At 34.3% G+C, this 23,173-nt stretch overlaps 4 protein-coding genes across 4 annotated transcripts; 2 read left to right on the plus strand and 2 right to left on the minus strand.

Moving 5' to 3' along the window:
* Positions 1–450: 450 nt before the first annotated feature.
* Positions 451–3,637, plus strand: LOC146933729 (UPSTREAM OF FLC protein (DUF966)). The gene is made up of 5 exons (XM_085705505.1): positions 451–1,607; positions 1,753–1,822; positions 1,915–2,030; positions 2,212–2,938; positions 3,300–3,637. The coding sequence occupies exons 1-5, from the start codon at positions 1,418–1,420 to the stop codon at positions 3,418–3,420; spliced, it is 1,224 nt and encodes a 407-aa protein (XP_085561631.1). The 5' UTR covers positions 451–1,417; the 3' UTR covers positions 3,421–3,637.
* Positions 3,638–4,800: 1,163 nt separating this feature from the next.
* LOC146933730 (Polynucleotidyl transferase, ribonuclease H-like superfamily protein) lies at positions 4,801–6,631 on the minus strand. The gene is made up of 5 exons (XM_085705489.1): positions 6,124–6,631; positions 5,989–6,035; positions 5,534–5,597; positions 5,266–5,448; positions 4,801–5,187 (listed from the first exon to the last, which is right to left on the minus strand). Exons 1-5 carry the CDS (start codon positions 6,580–6,582, stop codon positions 5,095–5,097), a joined length of 846 nt encoding a protein of 281 aa, XP_085561615.1. The 5' UTR covers positions 6,583–6,631; the 3' UTR covers positions 4,801–5,094.
* Positions 6,632–10,010: 3,379 nt separating this feature from the next.
* Positions 10,011–13,523, minus strand: LOC146933731 (bifunctional aspartate aminotransferase and glutamate/aspartate-prephenate aminotransferase-like). The gene is made up of 9 exons (XM_085705487.1): positions 12,978–13,523; positions 12,736–12,829; positions 12,538–12,641; positions 11,544–11,792; positions 11,335–11,448; positions 11,062–11,145; positions 10,758–10,928; positions 10,534–10,647; positions 10,011–10,446 (listed from the first exon to the last, which is right to left on the minus strand). Exons 1-9 carry the CDS (start codon positions 13,332–13,334, stop codon positions 10,306–10,308), a joined length of 1,428 nt encoding a protein of 475 aa, XP_085561613.1. The 5' UTR covers positions 13,335–13,523; the 3' UTR covers positions 10,011–10,305.
* Positions 13,524–16,453: 2,930 nt separating this feature from the next.
* On the plus strand, positions 16,454–21,675 carry LOC146933732 (uncharacterized). The gene is made up of 4 exons (XM_085707855.1): positions 16,454–16,904; positions 17,044–17,859; positions 18,628–20,145; positions 21,608–21,675. Exons 1-4 carry the CDS (start codon positions 16,454–16,456, stop codon positions 21,673–21,675), a joined length of 2,853 nt encoding a protein of 950 aa, XP_085563981.1.
* The last annotated feature ends 1,498 nt before the right edge of the window (positions 21,676–23,173 follow it).

Below are 23,173 nucleotides of genomic sequence, written 5' to 3' on the forward strand. Positions count from 1 at the left end.
CATTAAGGGACGGAGGGAGTATTAAAAATAACATTTTCTACATTTTTGAGTATTTGATTTCACAAGTTCCAAACAAATTTTACTACTACCTCCATTCCTTTTCTTTTGATGTTTTAGCCCTTGACACAAGTTTTAAGGAGTAATTAAAGTATAGAAATATTTATGTGTTTTTGACTAAAATATCCTTATTTATCATTAAATTCACATGTGATAAACCAAAGATCGCAACTACTTTAATAGTTTATGGTGTTTTCCAACAAGGGTAAACTTGAGAAAACAATAATAAATTCACTAAAACATAAAATTTTTTAGAATATAATTGAAACTCTAAAACATCAAAAGAAAAGGAATGGAGGGAGTAGTATATTTTTTTGTAAATATTTTTTTAGCCTAAAATTTTGAAGTCTAACACCTTAACATGGGACAACCTTGATGGTGGTGACAATCTTCGGAGATTCGATGGTTGTGTTTGAAACTCTCCAACGCCCAAGTTAGCAAGAGTTGAAAAAGAGTTAAATGTAAATGAAGTGTTTAACAACCTTGATGAATGATTCTCTCTATCTATTTTATATGTTTGTTAGTGAAGGTTTGACAATAATGTCGTAGGTTTAAGTGGACACGTGAGTGAGTTCCATATGAGTATACTCTAGTCCGGAGCAATGGTCCATCCAACCTTTTCCTCTAGCTATATGATTTGGTAAAAGCAATTGATCACGGAATGGGGGAGACAGTGATATAAACCAGCTGCAAACAGAGAGTAACTGGTAGATAAAAATGTAGTCCACTCATAATCAAGTTGATAAAGAAATGGAAGGGGTAAAAGTGAATTTGGCGTCAACGATCTAAGGTAAAAAAAAAGAGAAAAGAAAAAAAGGATAGAAGCTCTCCGTACTAAGCAAACTCTGGCAATGGTCATTGTTAGCTCAAATCAGGAACAGAGTGAGAGTAAAGTCAAATTTGATTCATTTATGGGACTTTGATTGAGACCATCCCCTCCCTCCAACCTTTTTCCCTATACACAATGTTTTTTCTTTTGCCCTCTTTGTTCTTTCTAATTAACGGTCCTTTTTCTTAGAGGAATCTTTCCCTGCATTCACATCCTGATTTTACGCTTTTTTTAAGGTCGTCTATGATCTATAGTATAGACTGTGTCTCACCTCATGCCTCATCCATCGGAATACGTAAAATAATATTTAAATAATACATTATTGTTCCATGCAATTAATTCAATGCAACATTTTTTTCTCCCTCATCTAGGACCTCACCTCACCTGTTTAGGTATTTGAGTGACTGTTCCCTTCTTTTATCAACCTCAACCGTCCCTAAGGCACGGTGGATATATTTGTTTGTTATTTAGTTCAAGTCAACAAAGGGAAGGAAGATAGAATTTGTTAGAGTGAATTGAAGACTAACTAGGATGGACATTCGTTCACATAGAAGTGGTAGAGAGACGAGTCCAGACCGTGCAAAAATATGTAGGTTGAAGCAAAAGGTGAAAACCATTAGAAAAGTTCAGGTTGTTTACTATCTCTCAAGAAATGGCCTATTGGAGCATCCACATTTCATGGAAGTTACCCTTTCTCCTAATCAACCTCTCCGTTTAAAAGGTACTACTACACCTTTATTAGTTAGCTTATTCATTTTTCTTCATATGTAGCTGCTGGTTTGTGATATTCATAATGCATTAGTAAAATTGATTTTTTTTTTTTATTTACTTTCCATTTTTTGTTTATAATTTGAATTTGGTAAAAGATGTATTTGATCGGCTGATGGCGCTGAGAGGAAGTGGCATGCCTTCTCAATATTCATGGTCTACTAAAAGGTAAACTTGTATGTATAATCTTAACATTATTTACACTTGATCCTATTTCAATTGGGACATAAAGTTTGTTGTGGTAAATGAATTAATTTCAGGAACTATAAGAGTGGATATGTGTGGCATGACTTAGCACTAAAGGACATAATACATCCATCAGAAGGAGGAGCAGAGTATGTACTCAAAGGATCTGAACTAGTTGAAGGATGTTCTGGTTAGTCCTTTCTTTCTTTATTCACCTTGTCTTGAACCTTACAAAATAATAAATACAAAAGTTATATTATATTATATTATAGTCCAAAACATTTAATTAACCCAACTCAAAATTAACTTAATTGGTCGTTATTATTGCTCCATTTAATTAATTAATTAATTAATTTTCTAATACTTTGCAGAAAGATTTCAACAGCTTAACTTGAGTGATAAACAACCAATTCAACAACATCCAGAACAGAATTTCACAAGTTATAGAAATTCAAAGAGCAAGGTAACAACGTTAAGTGGAAATTGTCAACAGAAATTAGAGAGTAATGAAGATCAATATGAAGAATATGAAGAGGAATTATTAGGAGATGGAGAGAAAACAAGTTACACAAGCTCAACAACAACACCACACTCTCGTTGTTCTAGAGGTGTATCAACAGAAGAACTCGACGAGGTAGTTATAACTAACCCACCACCAGTACCACCTCCTACAACAAATTCCACTACTACCCTTGCTGAGAAACTGAAACAAAGAGAGGAAAGGAGGGTCAGCAATGTCAAAGACAGTAATTATCCAACCACGTCAGCACCGGCATCATCGAGTCGTTACTCTGTTTTACTGCAGCTGATAGCGTGTGGAAGTTCAGGCGCGGAGATGAAAGCGAAGCAGCAGCAGCAGGAAGGGAGGTTGAGCAATGTGGGGACCACAAGCAAGAGAAGGGAGAGTGTTGATGAAGAGAAAGTGTATTCTGGTGATGAAGATATATGTATAACGGAGAATCCAAGGTTGATGGGGAATTTGCAGAGTGAAGAGAAGGAATACTTTAGTGGGAGTATTGTGGAATCCATGAAAGCGAACCGGGTTGCTTTCCAAGCTGAACCTGTGCTCAAGAAATCTAATTCCTATAATGAAGAAAGGTACGTTTCTCATTAATTACTTTTGCACCTTCATTAGTATACTATTTCATCATCTAATCAAATCAATTCGCATATAAATTTTATCAATGTGGCATAATTTGATTGGAAACATGTGTAAAACAAGACTTACTTTCTTAATTAATTATATGTGTGACTTAGAAAGTACTATAATGATCAAAGTCAGATGTTTTTTATAATTTGATGATTATAATTATAATTACTTGATAGAGGTAAAACTCTAGTAGTATTACACTATGAATTAAAATAGAAATTAATTATTTTTTTGTCAAAAAAAATAGTTTTCTTTCATTTGTTAATTGTTCTTAACTTTGGGTTTTTTCTTTTTTTTTATTTTCCTCAGGAGAAGTAGGCTAGGGATGGATGAGGTGAAGGAAACAAAAGAGGACAAAAGGGAGCCAAAAGGGGGAGTGAGAGAGAAATGCATACCGCTTATGAAATCATCCAAAGAGAGTAGGAAATGATGGTGATCTGGTCCCAACAATGAATGATGAATCTCTAGTATTCAAGTTGACTAATCTAGTCTAGTCTAGGTAGAATCTGTAATGAGTACACTAGCAATTATAGGTTGTTGCATGTAATAGTATAAATTTGTTTTTCAAACGCCGATTCGATCTTATTTAGTTCCCTATCCCCCCTTAATTGACAAAGTTAGTAAAGTGCATGCATTTGTGACCTTAATGCAAGCCTAATTTTTGTTGTTGTTGTTGAGTATTAAGTGGATAATAGTTTAACAAGTAGTTGGGCTAGATCGTAAAAGCGGTTGATCAAGTTCACAATTTAAAATCTACTACTCAATATGAAATTATTGCTGACAGTGGAGTCATTTTATCTAATTGCAACAACTTAAGAGGTTGTATTCTCTAGTACTCCTGCTTTGGCACAAACTTCTTTCTCTTATGCTCCTCGAGTAATTTTCATTCTTCTATATATGATTGCATTATGAATTCGTTTGGAATAATACAAGCTAACTATATTTGAGTAAAATAAAAGCCTACTAAAATTTGTTTTATAAGTTGATTCATCAAAATAGAGTATGAAGAGAAATAATTTAGGTGTGGGAATTATTTTAATAAATATAAGTTTAATGTAAAATTTGGTTTAAACAATACAATTTATAAGAGCCCCAACAAACTCAAATGTGAACTTCGGCCGAGAAAGAGCACGAGTTGCATTGGACTCCTTAGCATCTTCATAGTTATGTGGGAACGATTTTGAGAATTGCTGAGATATGGAAAGAAATTATAATTGAAAAGAAGGAATTTAAGAGAAGAATGTGAAGAGAAGGATGCAAGAAAAGAGAAATTGAGATTGAGTATTCATCAAGCAAAGGTGATTGCAAAAGTGCTGGAGAACAAATCGCTTTGGTTATTTATAGAAGAGTTTGCAAATGATGAGAAGAGTTAATGACAAGGTTAGCTGAATGAAAATGACAATGAAAATTATCATTGGAGTCATTCGTTCGACAACCTAATAACTCGTCAGCCATTGGCAAGCCAACAAAATCCTCCAACGACTGTTTTTCTGTTTTACGACACAATAATTACACCGTTCATGTGCAATAACTATTGCTTGCGTCACATTATTTCGTTAATGCGTGAATGGATTAACATGACGTTTACATTTAAAAATATTCTAAGTTGTTTGACCGAATAAATGTGCATGATCTTTGTGATCACATTCAAGGCCAATAGGATTTTAGGCTCCGAGCATTTTTCTATAAAAAAACACTTGTAAATTTCATTTTTGACATGTGTCAATCAATCAAACTAAGAAAGAATAGTTTTAGTTTTAGTAGAATATGCTTTTCAACCAACATATATGTGATTCAACGGACAGGAAAATTCAAACTTTAACTCATTGTAAGAGCAATTTGATCACATTAATTTTGATTTTATTTACAAAGAATGTTGTGTTAATTACTATCTTTCTTCATTGAAGAATTTGAATAATGAATGAATTCTATATACAATATACAAATGAATTTTGGGCGCTGCCATCTTGTGCAGCATATCTTTCTTTCAACCTTCCAACTCAACAAAACGTGAGGCAAAAGACACTTTCTTAAGATAATCTTCAATAGGTAGAAAAAGAATATGCTATTTTATGAGAACCGTGTCCATATTGGTAATTCTGCATCACCTAAGCAATGAATGAGAATGCTTTAATAATTGTTGGAGTGGTGGTTGTCCTTGCGCTTTACACAATAATCCCTTCATTCTTTCGGCCACCTAAGTTTCATAATCATTGTTAGCACCTATTAACAAAACTTGAATGTAAAACAAAATATTATGTCAATGTATAAATACCTTTCCCAAACTACCCCTAGCATAAGGAACCGTCCTTTGATATGAAAATGAAGCAGGGGGAGATTTTCTACTTGTTTCTTCTCTGCATGGTGATTTCCCATTTGTTCTGCTTCTTGTCATAATGCTGGAAGAGCCATACCATTTGCTTCTATCAATATGCAACGTGTTTGGTAGTGTAGATTCCTAACATTACCAAATAAACCATAACAAATATTGAGAATCATTATTAGCAGAATTGAACATTCATGGAGATTAATTTATTGCTCACCAGAAACAACACTGTTGCACAGTGCTTAACGACCTCCAAATTCATTCGAACATCATCTAGGCTCCTGCTACCAATTAATCATAAAAAATCCATATCATTCAAGTTTTACAAGGAACATTATAATCATAAGCACTGAAATTAAGTTCATTTTAAAGACCTTAGGTACAAGTACAACTTATTTGAACTTATCTTATGACATAAGTACTTGTTTAACCATTAGAGGTCAACTCAATAGTAAGATTTTGATAATGTAATTTTAAGGGATAGAGTTCAAATCCCCTTAAATATGGTTGTAAAATGGTTATAAGTATTATTTTATTTTGTAATAATTTTCTCCTTCCTCAATTTATTTTTAAAAGTACTTGTTTTACAAAGTTCATTCATAGCGTTATACGATAAGTACTTAAATATTAATTAGATTCTTAATTAAACTGTTTATCGAAACGCAGTAATACCTGTGTTTTTGTTGCCCCAAGCCAAAATAAGAAGCCAATGTTGCCATCTGCCCATAAATATAATAGTGTTAAGAACTTGAAATTGTGAGGTATTATGAATCACTTGCTTCTATATATTCTTGATACTTGACATACCTTCATATTACCAGCTCTTCTTCCAAATTTCTCAGTTAGGACCCCTAAAGAATCAATGATTCCAACTGGTACAGGTGCTGGCCTATTGATACCATCAAAAGCCTCTTTGATACGAACACAATCAAATCTTTGAATGTTATGACCAGCCCACACCCTTCCGTTCAAGATACTGAATATCTTCTCTGCAACATCTTCAAAACATGGTGCATTTTTAACAGCTTCACGTGTTATTCCATCGCTTCTGCTAGATTTCATTGGGGCAACAGATAAATCTTTTGGTCTTATCAATGTTGTATAGCTCTCGATTTCGCTGAGTTTGTTTGCACTAACTACAATTGCACCGAATTCTAGGACCCAGAATCTTTGTCCAATTTTCTTTGGCACGTTAGTTTCCAAATCAAAGAACACAATTTCAGGTGCATGTAGCTCAATATTGCATGAATTAGAGACCTCCTCCATTATAAATGATTGTAAGCTTAATTTTCTATATAATTGTTCTTTCTTAATTCCCTTCAATTTGGTTTCATGTATTAAGTATTTATAGATGAGGTTTAGCTGGTAGGTACGTAATCCTTTGGAACAGAAAAACACATGTTAGAAGAAACCAACGAAATTCTTGTTTGTTAAGGTTGTTGTCTCCAAGTTGAAGTCACTATGCATGAAGGGGAGGGGGCTTCTTAGCTTCCAGCTAGATAGCTGGGGGGAATATGTAACATGGAGAATTAAGATTCTCTTTGCTTCTTTCATATTATTGCCTCTTGAATAGGAAACTTGCAATGAAAACCTTAACCTTACCCATTGGAAAACTTGCGTGTTTGTTGGACTTAGACATGTCAAGCAGCTCCTCCTATGTGGGAATTTGATTGATTCTATGCCAAAATAAGCATATACTGTGCTGCCACATATTATGTTATTTAATTAATCCATGTATTTATGTCCCCAACGGATGGTTTTCTATATGCGCTGTAATTTGGGCTTATGCTTTCAAGCCTATGATTTGGAGAAGGCGTATGATAGAGTACCTAGGGAGATTTTGTGGAAAGCCCTGGAGAAGAAAGGGGTGAGGATTGCCTATATTAGAGCTATCCAGGATATGTATGAGGGGGCTTCGACTAGTGTGAGGACGCAGGATGGGGATACCGGAGATTTTCCCATAACAATAGGACTGCACCAAGGGTCAACCCTAAGTCCTTATCTTTTTACTTTAGTTTTGGATGTACTGACGGAACACATCCAAGAGTTAGCACCGAGATGTATGCTTTTTGCAGATGATGTAGTCTTGCTTGGTGAGTCGAGGGAGGAGTTAAACGGGAGGCTAGAGACTTGGAGGCAAGCCTTAGAAGCGTACGGTTTCCGCCTGAGTAGAAACAAGACGGAATATATGGAATGTAACTTCAGTAAAAGGAGAAGTGGGTCTACCTTAGAGGTGAAAGTTGGAGATCATATCATACCCCAAGTTACACGGTTTAGATATCTTGGGTCCGTAGTGCAAAATGACGGAGAAATAGAAGCTGATGTACATCATCGTATTCAAGCTGGGTGGTTGAAATGGAGAAGAGCCTCAGGTGTTTTGTGCGATAAGAAAGTACCACTTAAGCTGAAAGGAAAGTTCTATCGGACAGCAGTCAGACCGGCAATGTTGTATGGTACGGAGTGTTGGGCGATTAAGAGCCAACACGAGAGTAAAGTAAGCGTAGCGGAGATGAGGATGTTGCGTTGGATGAGTGGTAAGACTAGACATGATAGGATTAGGAATGACATCATTAGAGAGAGAGTGGGGGTAGCACCTATAGTAGAAAAGTTGGTAGAAAATAGGCTTAGATGGTTTGGACATGTAGAGAGAAGGCCCGTAGACGCCGTGGTAAGAAGAGTAGATCAAATGGCGGAGAGTCAGGTTAAAAGAGGTAGAGGAAGACCTAAGAAAACTATTAGAGAAACCATTAGAAAAGATTTAGAGGTCAACGAGTTGGATCCAAATATGGTCTTTGATAGAACATTATGGCGGCATTTGATCCATGTAGCCGACCCCACTTAGTGGGATAAGGCGTTGTTGTTGTTGTTGTTGTTGTTGTTGTATGCTTTCAAGCCTATCTAACCTGAAGATTGTTGTTGACACTTTAGGTTTGGTTGAAAAACACAAGTAAAATACAAAAATGCTCATCAGCAGTTTACTGTCGATGGAGTTATATTGGTAAATTAGTGGTGTTTTCCAGCCAAACATGTGTGAACAGCATTTATCATCTAATCTCTTTCATGCCTTTTGGGCTCCACCAAATACAAAGTGGGCTCATATTCCCCTTTCCAGCCAAAATTGCTTGCTTTGCTTTTTTGACATTGAATACTTCCTATTGACACAAGTAAATGACCAAAGTACTCCCAGCGGTAGTTAACTGCCTCTGGCATATGCGCCGTCAGTTAACTGCTGCTGCCTCTGGCTTTGCTGCTTTTTATTGTGATTTTACGCATTTCGGTCAAAAAATCAAAATAAATCGAATCTTATTCAGAATTCTACGAAACTTTACAGACCATATATATATATATATATATATATATATATATATATATATATATATATATATATATATATTTTAGAGCTGTCTGCAAAAAACCAGATCAAAATTCAATTTCTAGGTCGACGTTTTGATGTTTTGGTTTCTTGAGTTATTGGCGCATTAAAAATTCATCTTTAATCCATCCGTTGTCAAAAAATTCTAATTTTTTGCGGGAAATGGTTTTTTTTTATGTTCTTAATATGTGTACAAAAAATAATGAAAAAATTCAACCTCTATATAACTTTTCCGGACGCACAGTTGGAAAAATATTACAATTTTACTCGTTTCAGTAAAAAAATTCAAAATAAATTGAGGATTACTCGAAATACTAAGAAAATTTGCAGGCCCTCTATATGTATTTTTATAGAGGTGTCTGCAAAAAAACAGTTCAAAATTCAATTTTTAGGTTGATGTTTTGATGTTTTCGTGTCTTAAATTTTAGGCGCGTTAAAAATTCATATTTAATCCGTCCCTTGTCGAAAAATTCAAATTTTTTGTGGGAGATGTTATTTTTTTGTTCTAAACATGAGTGCAAAAAAGCGTGAATAAGTTCAACCTCTAGGACACTTTTTCGGACTCGCACTTGAAAAAAATTGCGATTTTGCATGGTTCGGTCGAAAAATCAAAATAAATCGAGACTTAGTCGAAATGCTACGAAACTTTATAGACACCTCTATAAAAATACATATATATGATGTGTAAAGTTTCATAACATTCCGCATAAGTGTCGATTTTTTTATTTTTTCAATTGCGATTTTGAGCGTTTCGGTCGGAAAAAAAAAAGACTTATTCGGAATGTTACGAAACTTTTCACATCATCTATATGTATTTTTATAAAGGTGTATGTAAAGTTTCGTAGAATTCTGAATAAGTTTCGATTTATTTTGATTTTTCGACCGAAACGCGTAAAATCATAATAAAAAGCAGAAAAGCCAGAGACAGTTAACTGCCTCTGGAGGAGCCAGCGGCAGTTAACTACCGCTGGGGGTAATTTGGTCATTTCCTTGTGTCAATAGGAAGTATTCAATGTCTAAAAAGCAATTCTCATTTTAAAAAGTAAATAAATAAATAAATAATTGGTTTAGAATGTCCAAAAAAAAATAGATTTACAAATAAACAAAAAAAAATTATGTACATTTTAGAATAATTAAAGACTGAATTTAAATAATTTATTTTGTTTAGATAGTGAAGTATAATCATATTTAAAATAAAAATATACGTACATTTTTTTTTGTCTAATTAAGAAGATGCAGATAACTAAGCGTGCGTAGTATTAGTATCATTTAGTGATAATAAAGATGCTACTTAACAAAATTGTGTTTCACTGGGTTCTACTTTTATTTCAATCTTGTATGAATGTATTTTTCATTTCCATTCCCTCTATTATTTATTGAATTTACACTTGATGTTGGTATCACCTTTTCTTTGGTCCTCCATTGTAATTTGTAACAAACAAAAAGGAGGGGAAAAAATGGCCAACTTTGTGATCTTAAGTTATTAATGACAGTTGCATTGCTTTATTTGTGAAAATAGACACAACCTATTATTTTCACCATAAACGTAAACATATTACACATAACAAACCCAAAAATAAAATACACACATGACAGCAAACAAACTCAACAACATATTAAACAAGTGCAGCAGAGGTAAGAGGGATGAGTGCTTTCTTAATATTCTCTACAGCTGCTTGTAGGGTGGGAAGGGATGCCGCATAAGAGATACGGATGCAAGTATCGTCACCAAATGCACTCCCTGGAACAAGTGCTACCTGTAGACAAAACACAATGTTATGAGCTATGTAGCACCAACACTTCATATTGAAGGTCATTCTGCTTTTAAAATACTGCTAGTATACCTGGCCTTTATCCAACAGATATCGACAGAGAGACTCGGAATTCTCAATTTTACCAAATCCCTCAGCTTCTTTTCCGTAATAGGAGCTGAAATCAATGAATAAATAAAATGCGCCCTGCAAGAGAAAAGAAAGTATATATTTGAGTAAAAAAGCAGACAGAAAAGTGACAAAACATGGAGAATAACTATTAAAGGAATAGGCAGATAAACTGGATGAATTTGCACCTGTGGTTCAGATATTTTAACACCATCAATTTCGCTAAAACTTTTAACCAAGTAATCCCTTCGTTCTCTAAACGCTTTCACCATGGTAGAAACAGCCTCCCCACCGGCATAGCCTAGTCCTAATGCAGCAACTCCTGCTTTCTGGGATATACTACTAGGCCCTGAAGTGAACTAAATTCAATAAAACACGTCAGCTACTAAGGACTACATATAATATCGAGTAACCACAGTATCCCAACTCAAACAGAAATCAAGTCAAGATAATGCATAGAATAAGGCTGACAAATGTGGCGAATCAACATACCTGACTTTGGATCTTTCCGACTGCTGTAATAAAATGCTTCGGGCCAGCAATATATCCAAGCCGCCAACCCGTCATTGCAAAGGCCTGCGGTAAAACAGTTTAAAATCATCAGGATAAAATCTGGAGGCCATCCATGCTTATTTCATAATCTACAACCATATTGTGAAATGCAGCATAGCTTTGAAGAGAAAGGAAAAAGTAGTAACAAATATTCTTTTTTGAGAATCCCTCGATACCATTATGATAGAAAGAGAACATGACATACAAACTAACCTTAGAAAATCCATTCACAGTTAGAGTTCTGTTCCACATTTTCGGTAAAGATGCAAAGCTTGTATGCGTTGCTGGGGCATAAATTATGTGTTCGTAAATTTCATCAGAGATAACCTGCACAAAACAACTATTAAGATCTTAAGAGGAGCAACGATCCAAGTTGAATACATTGAAGCATTTGTGATCTCATCAGAGATGTATAACTTTACCAGAAGCCTGGGGTGCTTTGCTACAATCTTAGCTATCTCTTCAAGTAAATTTTTAGGATACACAGATCCTGTCGGGTTAGATGGTGAACAAAGAATAAGTAGTCTTGACTTTTCAGTAATTTTGGACTCAAGAAGTTTGGGATTTAAAAGGAAATTGTTGGATATTGACGTTGGAAGAATCACAGGTGTTGCATCGGCCAACCTTGCCATTTCTGGGTAACTGACCCAAAATGGAGCTGGAATAATGACCTGAAATATTCGTATAAAAAATTCAAATCTATCATAACTAAAAAAAAAATTCATAATAGCTGTTCAAAGCCAAATCAAACATAATTCTGTAAATGAAGTTATACACACACACACACATATATAAATGTAATAAGTGCCTCTCAAAAAACGTAAAATGTAATAAGTAGTCCAAAACCAAACCAAATGGCATCAGAATTCAGAACAGTGCAGGTGCTTTTTTATCTGTTTGTATTCAATGAGCAAAAGGCTTACATAATACAAAATTAATGATAAATTGATGATAAAATGAGTAAAAGATATAAGGATTTTACAAAAATGAAAGGTCAACTGAAGTAACTTTTGAACAGACAAAGACACACTAAATAACAAGTTAGATAGATTGTATGCTAATAGCCTAATCATCTATGGCATCCAGAGGATAGAACAGTTATCACTAGAAATTTCTAATGCATCAAAGATTTTCCTAGGTTTTCATTATGACAAAAGATGACAAGAATTTGAATATTTCAGACTTTTCAGCATAAGCATTAATACTTAATAACATTTTTGGATGGGCGTTGGTGAAGTATTATTTATCACGTCCCAATGCCAATTCAATGCATAAATACCGAATCAACAAATCGTAGGGTTGCTTAAACATGTGGTGATGTCATGGTTTGCTATGTCTTCCAAACACGCGCTAAGTAGTTATTCCGATGTTTATCCTAACTAATAATAGTATAATGAACTAAACTACATTACTCACCTCATCTCCCGGTGAGCAAACTGCAATCACTGCCTGAGTAATACTCTGCTTAGCTCCATTAGTAACAACAATCTGATCAGGAGTATAATCAAGTCCATTCTCCTCTGCAAAATCAACCAATTACGACACATTGTCAAAATCCACATCTCATGTAATTAATCCAAATAAAACTATATAATACAGCACAATCAAACTAACCTTTAAGCTTATGACAAATTGCTTGCCGTAATTCTAATGTTCCAGCATTAGGGGTATACCTTGTGTATCCTTCACGAATTGCATTAATCCCAGCCTACATTACCATACACAAGTAATAAAACTAAAGCCATGTTCGAATAAACTAGAAACAACTTATGGACATGTTATAAGTGGTTTTTTTTTATAAACTCTTATTTATGTCAGCAGATAAACTCAAATAAGTCAATTCAAATTGAAAATACCTCGGCAATAACCGCGGGTGTATCAAAATCAGGTTCACCGGCAGCCAAGCGAATAACAGGAACGCCAGCTTGAACAAGAGCAGTGGCTTGATCAGTAATAGCGACAGTTCTTGAAGGTTTGACAGCATTAACACGTGGACTCAATGAAATATCAACTTCCAATTCAGAATCGGATTTTGAGTTGACAATTATTGTTTCTCTTCTGTTCTGCTCCACCCCGGTGCTCATTTTGGGAAACGTGGAAAGGTTTGAAGAGAAAGAGAGAGATCTGTGGCGAGAAACGGAAATAGCGGGGAGAGATTTATCAGGGAAAGAGATTGTACACGTGGTGTTGTTGTGTAAGAATGTGTTGGCCATATCGGATAAATTTGGAAAGTATGTAACTGAATCTAAACCAGGATTATGAAGAAAGAAACAAAACGCAGCAAAATGGATTATTGGTAAGTGGTGTGAGAAGAAGAACAAAAGAGGGAGGGGTTTGGTGGAGTGGAGGAGTGGGTGAGGGGAGAGAGTTGGTGAAATTGTATAACTCGGCTGCTACCGAATGAGAAAATCAATTCCAACTCCGTTTATTTTATTTTTTGATAAATGAATGAACTACTCCCTCCCTCCGTCCCGGTAAATCTGAGCCAGTTTGATTTTTCACACAGGTTAAAAAAAAATGTATAAATAAAGGGGAAAGTGAAATATATTATATTGGAAATGATGAAAGTAGTATTAATTAGAGTTATATTGTATTGGGAATGATGAAAGTTGTATTGAAAATTGAAATGACTCAGTTATTTTGGGACACTTTTTTTTAGAAAATGGGTCAGATATTCCAGGACGGAGGGAGTATTATTTAATTTAATTTAATTAATAACCTGTTTGTAATAGTTTTTTTAACATTTTTTTTTAATAATCATTTTTAAAAGTATTATATCCGTTTGTGACAGTTAGAAAAAAAAATCAAAATTAAAAAAAATAAATCTATGCTTCAAATGAGAAGTTATTAAGAGTAGCTTATCAAAAAATAGATTTTTTCAAATGAGAAGTTGTTATGCTTATCAAAAAATAGATTTTTTCAAATGAGAGAAGTTTTTTTTTTTTGACAAGACAAATGAGAAGTTGTTATGAGTAGCTTATAAAAAAATATTTTTTTTTAGAGAAGAGAGAAAATATGGTTCAAAATATTGAACTAATTCTGTAACGAAAAATCTATTTTATATAGTTGTATCCAAACAAACTAAATTACTTGTTTAAAAAAAGGTGATTCTTATCGCAGTAAACAAACACAAAATAGATTCTAATTTTTCATAAAATCTCTAAAAAATAATTTCTAAATTATTTTATGTCAAAATCACTTTTATTTTAATCCGTAATAAACGGGCCCTAAATTTTCTAAAAATAATTCATTAATTTGGTGCGTAAAGGGAAAATATATATGTATTTTTTGTAGAATATCAGTGATTTAAGGTCAATTTTTATCCAAAATCATCCCTCCGAAATATTTTTCCTTCATTTTAGATTGAGCGATTTTCACACATATTTTAAAGTTTCTTTCGTTTGTTTTAGTGATTTCGTCGTTTTTGCATAAAAAATTTTGTTTTGATTTCTCGTTTTGTACGATGTTTTTTATTTCACGTTTTAGCGTGGTGTTTATTTGATTCAAGTTGGCGCCGTCAGCGTTGGAGATCCGGAGACATGAATAATTTGAATTCTTGAATATAGTCATATTTATAAGCATATGTAATTTGCGGTTTTATGATTTTATGATGTCAACATGGATGTTGTGAGTTTGTTCGCAGATTCATCCTTTCTGTTTTTAACGACTTTAAATTTGTATTGTATCAATCTACTATATCAATTTAAATGAATAAATATCGTTTATTTTTGTCAAAAAATTGTGTATCATCTCCGTTAGTACTATCGATAATATCACTATTGTGTCACAAACATGTTTCTCCATTAAAAAATTGAAGAACAAACAGTCAAATTATGAATTTAATTTGTTTGCAATAAATGTATAATTTTTTAGATTAATTCTATGCACTTACAACTCTTGTTTGAGGATTGGCTAACAATCATTACACTACCAACAAAAAATATTGGCTAGGAGGAATGATTGATTATTATTATTGTTAATATATTTTATTTTGGTTTGTAAAAAAAATAATACTATTCACTTATATTTATTTTTTTCTACATGCGCATTAAATCAAGTAATAATATTAAAAATGAGCGATTTGCGATTCCGTAAGGTGCAGTCGATTTGCGATTACGGTTTATTCTAAAAATTGGTTTATTTGGTTCGAGAGTTTTGGAGGGGAGGGGAGGGAAGGGGAGGGGAGATTTTTAATTTGAAGTGTTTGGTTCAATTTTTAGAAGGGGAGGGGAGGGGAGCAAATTTTATTGCACTGCCAAAATTATCCTTATATTAATTTAAATTCTCAATATTATCCCTGTAACAACATTTATTATTATTATTAGGTTATATCATCCATGAAACAACTTTTACTATTATTAGGTTATAGGTTGTATTATCTTGTAACAACTTTTATTCCACATTATTAACAATTTTTTCTTGTAACAACTTTTATTCCATATTATTAACAATTTTTCCTTGTAACAACTTTTATTACTAATTGTAAAACCCTATTTCTAATCCATTATTTCATCATCTACATCATGTTGTTATCGATTACATCGTTATTGTTTCGTTACTTTATTATCCTTATTTAATTAAGTTTAAGGGTAAATAGTAAAATAATTTTAAAATCCCTCCCCCCCTTGTGAACCAAACACACTTTTAATTAAAATATCTCCCCTCCCCTCCCCTCCCCTCCGTTAAAATTCTTCCCCTCCCCTCCCCTCCCCTCCCCTCCTAATTCTCGAACCAAACGGACCATAAATCAATTGCTCTTATTCTAATTACGCATGTCCAAGATTTGAAGCGGTGGATTGCGATTTGCGGTTACGGCTTAGCATTCTTCGTCGTACGTAAAAACCAATATTCCCTTAGAATCGGAAGCACAGCTTGGTGGGTTAACCATCCTTAAAAAATTCAAGATATTTGTTGATTTTGACGGGATGATTGATCATTGAGAAGACACACGCTTAGGGTTTTTTCATGCCGCTACCATTGAAATTTATTCGTCCACCTCTATTAATATCAAGTAAGTTTGTCCTCAACCTGATTTGATGAGTTACTAAAGAAGAATGTTTTTTGGTGTTCCCTTGAGTATTGATTTTCCCTTTCAATAAGGAGTATTGTTTTCTCTTTCAATAAGGAGTATTGATTTTCCCTTTTCAATAAGGAGTATTGTTTTTTCCCTTTTAATAAGGAGTTTTTGTGTTTATCGGAGAGAATGAGTTGCATAGCTTGGAATTGTCGTGGGATTGGTAATCTACGAACGATTAGTGCTTTCAAAAAGCTCTTACGAGATAAAAATCCCACATGTGTATTTCTCTCAGAGACTAAGAAAAAAGATTTTGAGATGAACAAGTTTTGGAATGTTCAAGGTTTATCTGGTGTTGTTGCCGTTAGTTGCCCAGGAGAAGGTAATAGACGTGCCGGCGGTCTTGCAATGTTTTGGAAGGAAGGAGTTGAAGTGGAGGTATTATCTCTTTCCTCTAACCATATTGATGTCTTAATTGCTATTGAGAATGGAGATGAGAAATGGAGGCTTACTGGGGTATATGGTTTTCCAGAGTCTCAGATGAAGCATAAAACTTGCGAGTTAATTGACCATTTATCATTGGTGGAAAGTACTGATAAGTGGCTTCTCATGGGGGATTTTAATCTAATTCTTTCACAGGATGAGAAGGAAGGTGGGAATTTCGGAAGCTCTCATATGATTTCAATGTTTCGGGACACTCTTCAAAATCACAATCTCTTTGACTTAGGTTTTGAGGGTGATAAATTTACTTGGCATAATAGACAATATGGTGGGTCTAATATCAAAGCACGCCTTGATAGGATGGTAGCGACGCCTGCCTGGTCCTCATTCTATCCTTCGGCTTCAGTGGTGCATTTAATGAGATATGCGTCAGATCATTTACCTTTGTGGCTGTGGCTTGCCTCTAGGAAGCCAAAGAAAAAAACAGAATGTTCTTAAATTACAACGTTTTGAAGAATGTTGGTTGCGTGATACTGGAATCTTGGAAGCAGTGAAAGGTTCTTGGGAGGTAGCAGGGGATTCTATGTCTGACAAAATCAATCGATGTGTGAATGATCTTTCTAACTGGAGTAAGGATCGTTTTGGTGATGTTCCCAATCAGATAAAAAAATTTCAAAAGAAATTGGATGATCTTAATAAGCAAACTCAGCATGAATGGGTGATGTCTGAAATTAGACGAGTTGAGGCTAGAATGAATGACTTGGTGGAGAGTGAAGAAATTTGGTGGGCTCAGAGGTCACGTGCTTTGTGGTTAAAGCATGGTGATAAAAATACAAAAATTTTCCATCAAAAAGCTTCGCAGAGAAAATCTAGAAATTGGGTGGAATCTATATGTGACGATCATGGGGAAAAATTTGATGATGAGGAAGACATTGCCAGAGTTTTTAATAATTTCTTTCAAGATCTTTTCTCTACAAGTCACCCAGAAAGAATTACTGAAGTTGTGCAAGTGGTCAAAGATAGATTATCAGATGCTATGCGTAACATATTGGAAGCCGAGTTCACAGAAAATGAGGTTTTCTTAGCCGCTAAAAATTTAAAGCCTCGTGCTGCCCCGGGACCGGACGGAATGCCTGCTTTATTTTATCAACAATTTTGGAGTATAGTTGGCAAGGACGTGACTTCTTTTGCTTTGAAGATTCTCAATGGTGGTGGAAATCCGAGCACCATTAATTATACATATATTTGTCTCATTCCAAAAAAGAAGCAGCCGAAGGTGCCAGGTGATTTTCGACCTATTTCTCTTTGCAATGTGATTTTTAAAATAATTACAAAAACAATTGCGAATAGGTTGAAATTGATTCTTCCGGATATCATTGGAAAATTTCAAAGTGCTTTTGTGCCGGGACGTTTAATTACTGATAATGCCTTACTAGCTTTTGAATCTTTTCATTATATGAGAAAAAAAAAGGCAAGAAGAGGTGTGTGGCGTTAAAGCTAGATATGTCAAAAGCATATGATCGTATCGAGTGGAATTTTTTGATTGAGGTACTTCAGTCTATGAGTTTTTCTCAGAAATGGCAGAACTTGATTTTCAATTGTATTTCCACTGTTTCTTTCTCTGTTTTGTTGAATGGTAGTCCTTGTCAAAAGTTTTATCCTCAACGAGGCCTCCGACAAGGGGACCCCTTATCTCCTTACCTATTTATCTTATGTGCTGAGGTTTTTTCTGGGCTTCTAAATAAGGCACAAGTAGAAAAGGGTCTTCATGGAATTCAAATTGCTAGAGGAGCTCCAAAAATTAATTATTTATTTTTTGCAAATGATAGCCTCATTTTTTATAGGGATTCTTTTCAAGATTCTCAAACCATTCAAGAAATTCTTAATACTTACCAATCTGCTTCTGGTCAACTTATTAATTTGGACAAATCTGAAATCTCTTTTAGCCGAAATGTACCTGATGATCGTAAAATCTTGTTCCAAGGTTGGATGCAAATTAAGGCTGTTGAGTGTCATTCAAAGTATCTGGGACTGCCTGCTTTCGTTGGCAGGTCTAAGAAACAGGTTTTCAATTAGGGTGTGGAAGAAGCTGAAAGGTTGGAAAGAAAAATTTCTATCAACTGTTGGCCGAGAAGTTTTGATTAAATCAGTGGTTCAAGCTATTCCTACGTATGTAATGAGTTGTTTTCTACTTCCGATGGGTTTATGTGAGCATATTGAAAGTATGATTAGTAAGTTCTGGTGGGGTAGCAAACATGGTGAGCGTAATATTCATTTGACTAAATGGGAGACATTATGTAAGGAAAAAAAGAAAGGTGGAATAGGTTTTCGAACATTTCATGAGTTTAACCTTGCAATGTTGTCTAAACAAGGTTGGCGTATTATGCACAACGACGACTTATTGATCTCACAATGTTTGAAAGCAAGGTATTTTCCTAGAAGCAATTTCTTGAAAGCTTCAGCTGGTTACTGCCTAAGTTATACAAGGAGAAGTATTTTGCAAGCACAAGTGGATGTTATTGAGAAAGCTGGTATTTGGAGAGTAGGAGATGATCATCTAATTAATGTATGGGAGGATAATTGGCTTCCTTATCAAAATGGACACAAGATTTGGTCCCATAAGCCCCCTAATTGTGATATTATGTTTGTCTCGGATCTCACTCACCATGATATTCGATGTTGGAATGCTCCTTTAATTAATGAAAATTTTCTCCCTTTTAAGGCTCAACAAATTCTTCAATTGCCAATTTCTTTCTCTCAATTACAAGATGAATTTGTGTGGGGTGCTTCACGATCAGCTATTTTTTCTGTGAAGAGTTCATATCATTTCTTAAAGGCAAGACGTGAAGCAGAGGGCTCACATAGCTCAATGCAGGACAACAATCACCAAGTTTGGAAAAAATTATGGAAAATAAAAAGTATTCCAAGACACATCCATTTTTCTTGGAGGATTCTACATGAAAAACTACCAGTAAAAAATGATCTTTTTAAAAAAGGAATTAGTAGCGATCCATTGTGTGTTCTTTGTGGGGAACATAATAAGACAATTTCACACCTCTTTATGGAGCGTCATTGGTCAAAGCAGATATGGTTTGCTTCCTCTTTAGGTGTGGTATTTAATTCGCATGATTACAGGTACGTTCCTTTTCATAAGTGGTTGGAGGAAAATATTATTGATTTCGATGAGGATATTATAGTTCATGTTTTGGCCTTGTGTTATGAGTTATGGTGTGCAAGAAATAAGAAATGTTTTGAGGGGACTGATGTTAATGTGGTTGCCACTGTTCAAAAGGCACAAAGATCTATTGTGAATTTTAAGAGTGCTAGTACGGTGTTGGTGGAGACACTAAGTGGAGGTCCAATTTTGCCAATATCTGATGTTCATTGGACACCTCCTTCTAGTGATTTCTATAAGCTTAATGTTGATGTAGCAGGTCCAATAGAGGGTGATAAACGGGGTATTGGTGTTGTGGTGAGAGATAATGAAGGTATTGTCGTTGGTGCTAGTTCCTGGCAAGTCTTTTCATTACCAGATTCAGAGGTTGCAGAAGCTTTAGCAATGTGGAAGGGTTTGAAATTTGCAAAAGATATGTCTTTTCTGAATCTTATAGCAAAATCAGATGCTTCTAATGTGGTTTTAGCGTTGAATGCTAACCAACAATCTCCCAACTATGTTGGCTCTATTATTCGAGATTGTATCAGTTTTAAGGGTAGTTTTCGTAGTTTAAATTTTTCGCATGTTAGGCGTGAAGCCAACCAATCTGCTCATTATTTAGCAAAATATGCTCTTAAGAATTTAGATTGCATATGGATTGAAGAAACTCCACCTTGTATTTCTGCAGTCTCGGCGTTTGATTTATTGCCAGACTTTTATTAAAGAAATTGTCTTTAACGTCAAAAAAAAAGTAATAATATTAAGAAGATATTTATTGTAACATTTTAGAAACTAACCTAAAAAATAATACCACATAGTGATTTGGTTGGATGCATGTCTAAAATAAAATAAAAAAATTAGGCTTACGCCCTCTTTGTTTCCAAAAACAACAAAATCACTACTTTGTTTTGGTGTATACACAATAATCCTTTTTTTTCTTCTACTTACACCGTTTTGAATTATAAAATTTTATTTTTTATTTAATTCATTTTAAAGTGATTTTTATTAATGAATCACTGATGCTTTAGCTGATGACGAAAAACTTGCTCAAATTAATCAGAACATTAATCGAGAGAGCTAAAAGCTAATGTGTGTAGTTAGGCTTACCAAAACAATTTTGGGGAGAAGTAGTCAACGCATTATTTAATCAATAGAGGTCCCTTGGTTTCATTTGAACACACAATACAAGAAGAGGTATGGAGCGGAAATGAGTTAAAATTCTCACGTCTTAGAGTTTTCGGTTGCGTAGCGTATGTGGCATTAGTGACCAAGGTAGAAATAAAGAGTGATGTACAAAGAAAGGCATAACACAACCACTGGTGACACATAATTAAGAGAGCCTGTGTGTGTAGAGTTAGACAATATCTCTGAAAATCCCACTGTTGAAACTTGAAAGTTCCCGGTTAGAGGAAACAACCGAATCAAGTAGCTAATAATCGTATGACACACTAGAGCATCCTACCCTTGTAATGAGAAGGCCTTCTGAACCTCGCTTCCAACCGTATATACACATGCTACATGTTGTTGACTAATGGAGGGAAGCCTGAAGATTATGCAAAATCTTGTCAAACCACACATGTTAGTAAGTGGGAGCTTGCCATGAAAGACGAGATGAAGTCTTTGATTTCCAATCAAACATGGAACTAACTAAGTTACCCATGGGAAATAAGGCGTTTCACAACAAATGGGTGTATCAAGTGAAGGGGAACCATGATGGCTTTAAGTGTTACAAATCTCGACTAGTGGTAAAAGTATTCCAGCAAAAGGAATGAGTTGACAATACCAAATGTTTAGCTCCGGATGTGAATCTCAATACTTTCTGGTATGTGAGTATTGTTGCCAATGAAGAGTGCTATTTTGAACAATTGGATGTGAAGACTGCATTTCTCACGGAGACTTAGTTGAGGAGATATACATGTACCAATATGAAGGATTATCGAAATAAGGGAAATATAAAATATGGTGTGCAGACTAAATAAAAGCTTGTATGACAGTGGTATATGAAGTTTGAAAGCTTCATGCATAAGGAATGTTTCAAAAAGTGGCGTGTTGAGCAGTTTAGATATGGACAAGTTCAGAAACTTAGTGAGTACAATGGTAGACAGAATGCAATACATCTGTTAATGAATTCAACATTTCATTTGAGAGCAACCCACATTGGCCTTCGTTATCACATCATCGGATCTCTGCTTAATGACGAGGTGCTAACATTGAACGAGATTCAATAAAGTGAGAACCTAGCAATTAACAAAGGTGATGACAATTAACAAATTGAAGGTGTGCTCAACTTCAGTTGGCCTGCTAGAATAACAAACTAATAAAGGTTGTTGTATGATCAAGGTGTAAAGTCTGATTGAAATCAGTCTTCAAATGACAAATTGTTGGTAAACGAAGAAGAGAGAATGAAGGAGAAACAAAAGAAAAAAGAAATAGTAGGCAGAAATGTTACGAGAACTTTGAGGATATATTAAATTATAACCATTTATTTTTCTATTTATTGGCTATAAAAGCCGTTGTTATTTTGTTTTATATAATCAGAGCAAAAATTCTAACAAGTAGCGAGTTCTATCAAATAAAGGAAGAGAAGTTCCAGCAAGGGATATGTTTTTGGTGCAACAAAGCCCTTGACATATGGCCTTAAATTTGGAGGGGCCTCAAAATTTGAAAAACAAGGGAAAAAAAACTTGTATTTACGGACAAAATCCATCACTAAATATCATTTTTGCGTAGGTAAAAGTCTAAAATACAATGATTTTGTTGTCAATTATGTATTGTCCATAAATAAATATCTATTTGTGTAAGTTAAAGGTTATATTTGAACCATTGCTCCAATATTTAACTACAACTTAGTTGTCTGTCACAATAAATGACGTTGGATTTTTTTTACAATACATTTTAAATTAAAATTGTCAACGTTATAAAACACACTTTATATATTTCACTTTATATATTTCACTTTTTATTGATTTATGTGTGCTTCTGCATTATTGCTGCTCTTCCATAAATCTGACCATAGGAAAATTTTGCCTAGTTTCCTAAGAGCTTTTACTCTTTATTTTAAGGGTCATGTTAACTTGTGCCCTTAGGGCACATGTTAAGCAATCTAAATAGAGCAATTTTGCATTAGAAAACACAATATAACAACTTTTAAGAAGTTGAATGCACGCCTTTTGATATGTGGATTTCTATAATGAGTATCTTAACATATGTCTTGAGGGCACAAGTTAACATTATCCTTATTTTAAGGTGTATATGTATCCATAAGGGGTATAAACTAAATATTTTCCATAAAATATTAAAGTATGCATGTGTCCTTATAGGGAGATGTAATTATCAAAAATAAAATAAAATCGGTGTTCACCTATCATTCCTCTTTGATTAATTTTGATATTTTTTTTTGCTTTACAATAAATATCCTTCACAAACAAAAATTGCTTAATTAC

Source organism: Medicago sativa, chromosome 4 (genome assembly GCF_051527215.1).
Source record: "Medicago sativa cultivar Bolivia chromosome 4, Bolivia_mono, whole genome shotgun sequence".
NCBI classification, from domain to species: Eukaryota; Viridiplantae; Streptophyta; class Magnoliopsida; order Fabales; family Fabaceae; genus Medicago; species Medicago sativa.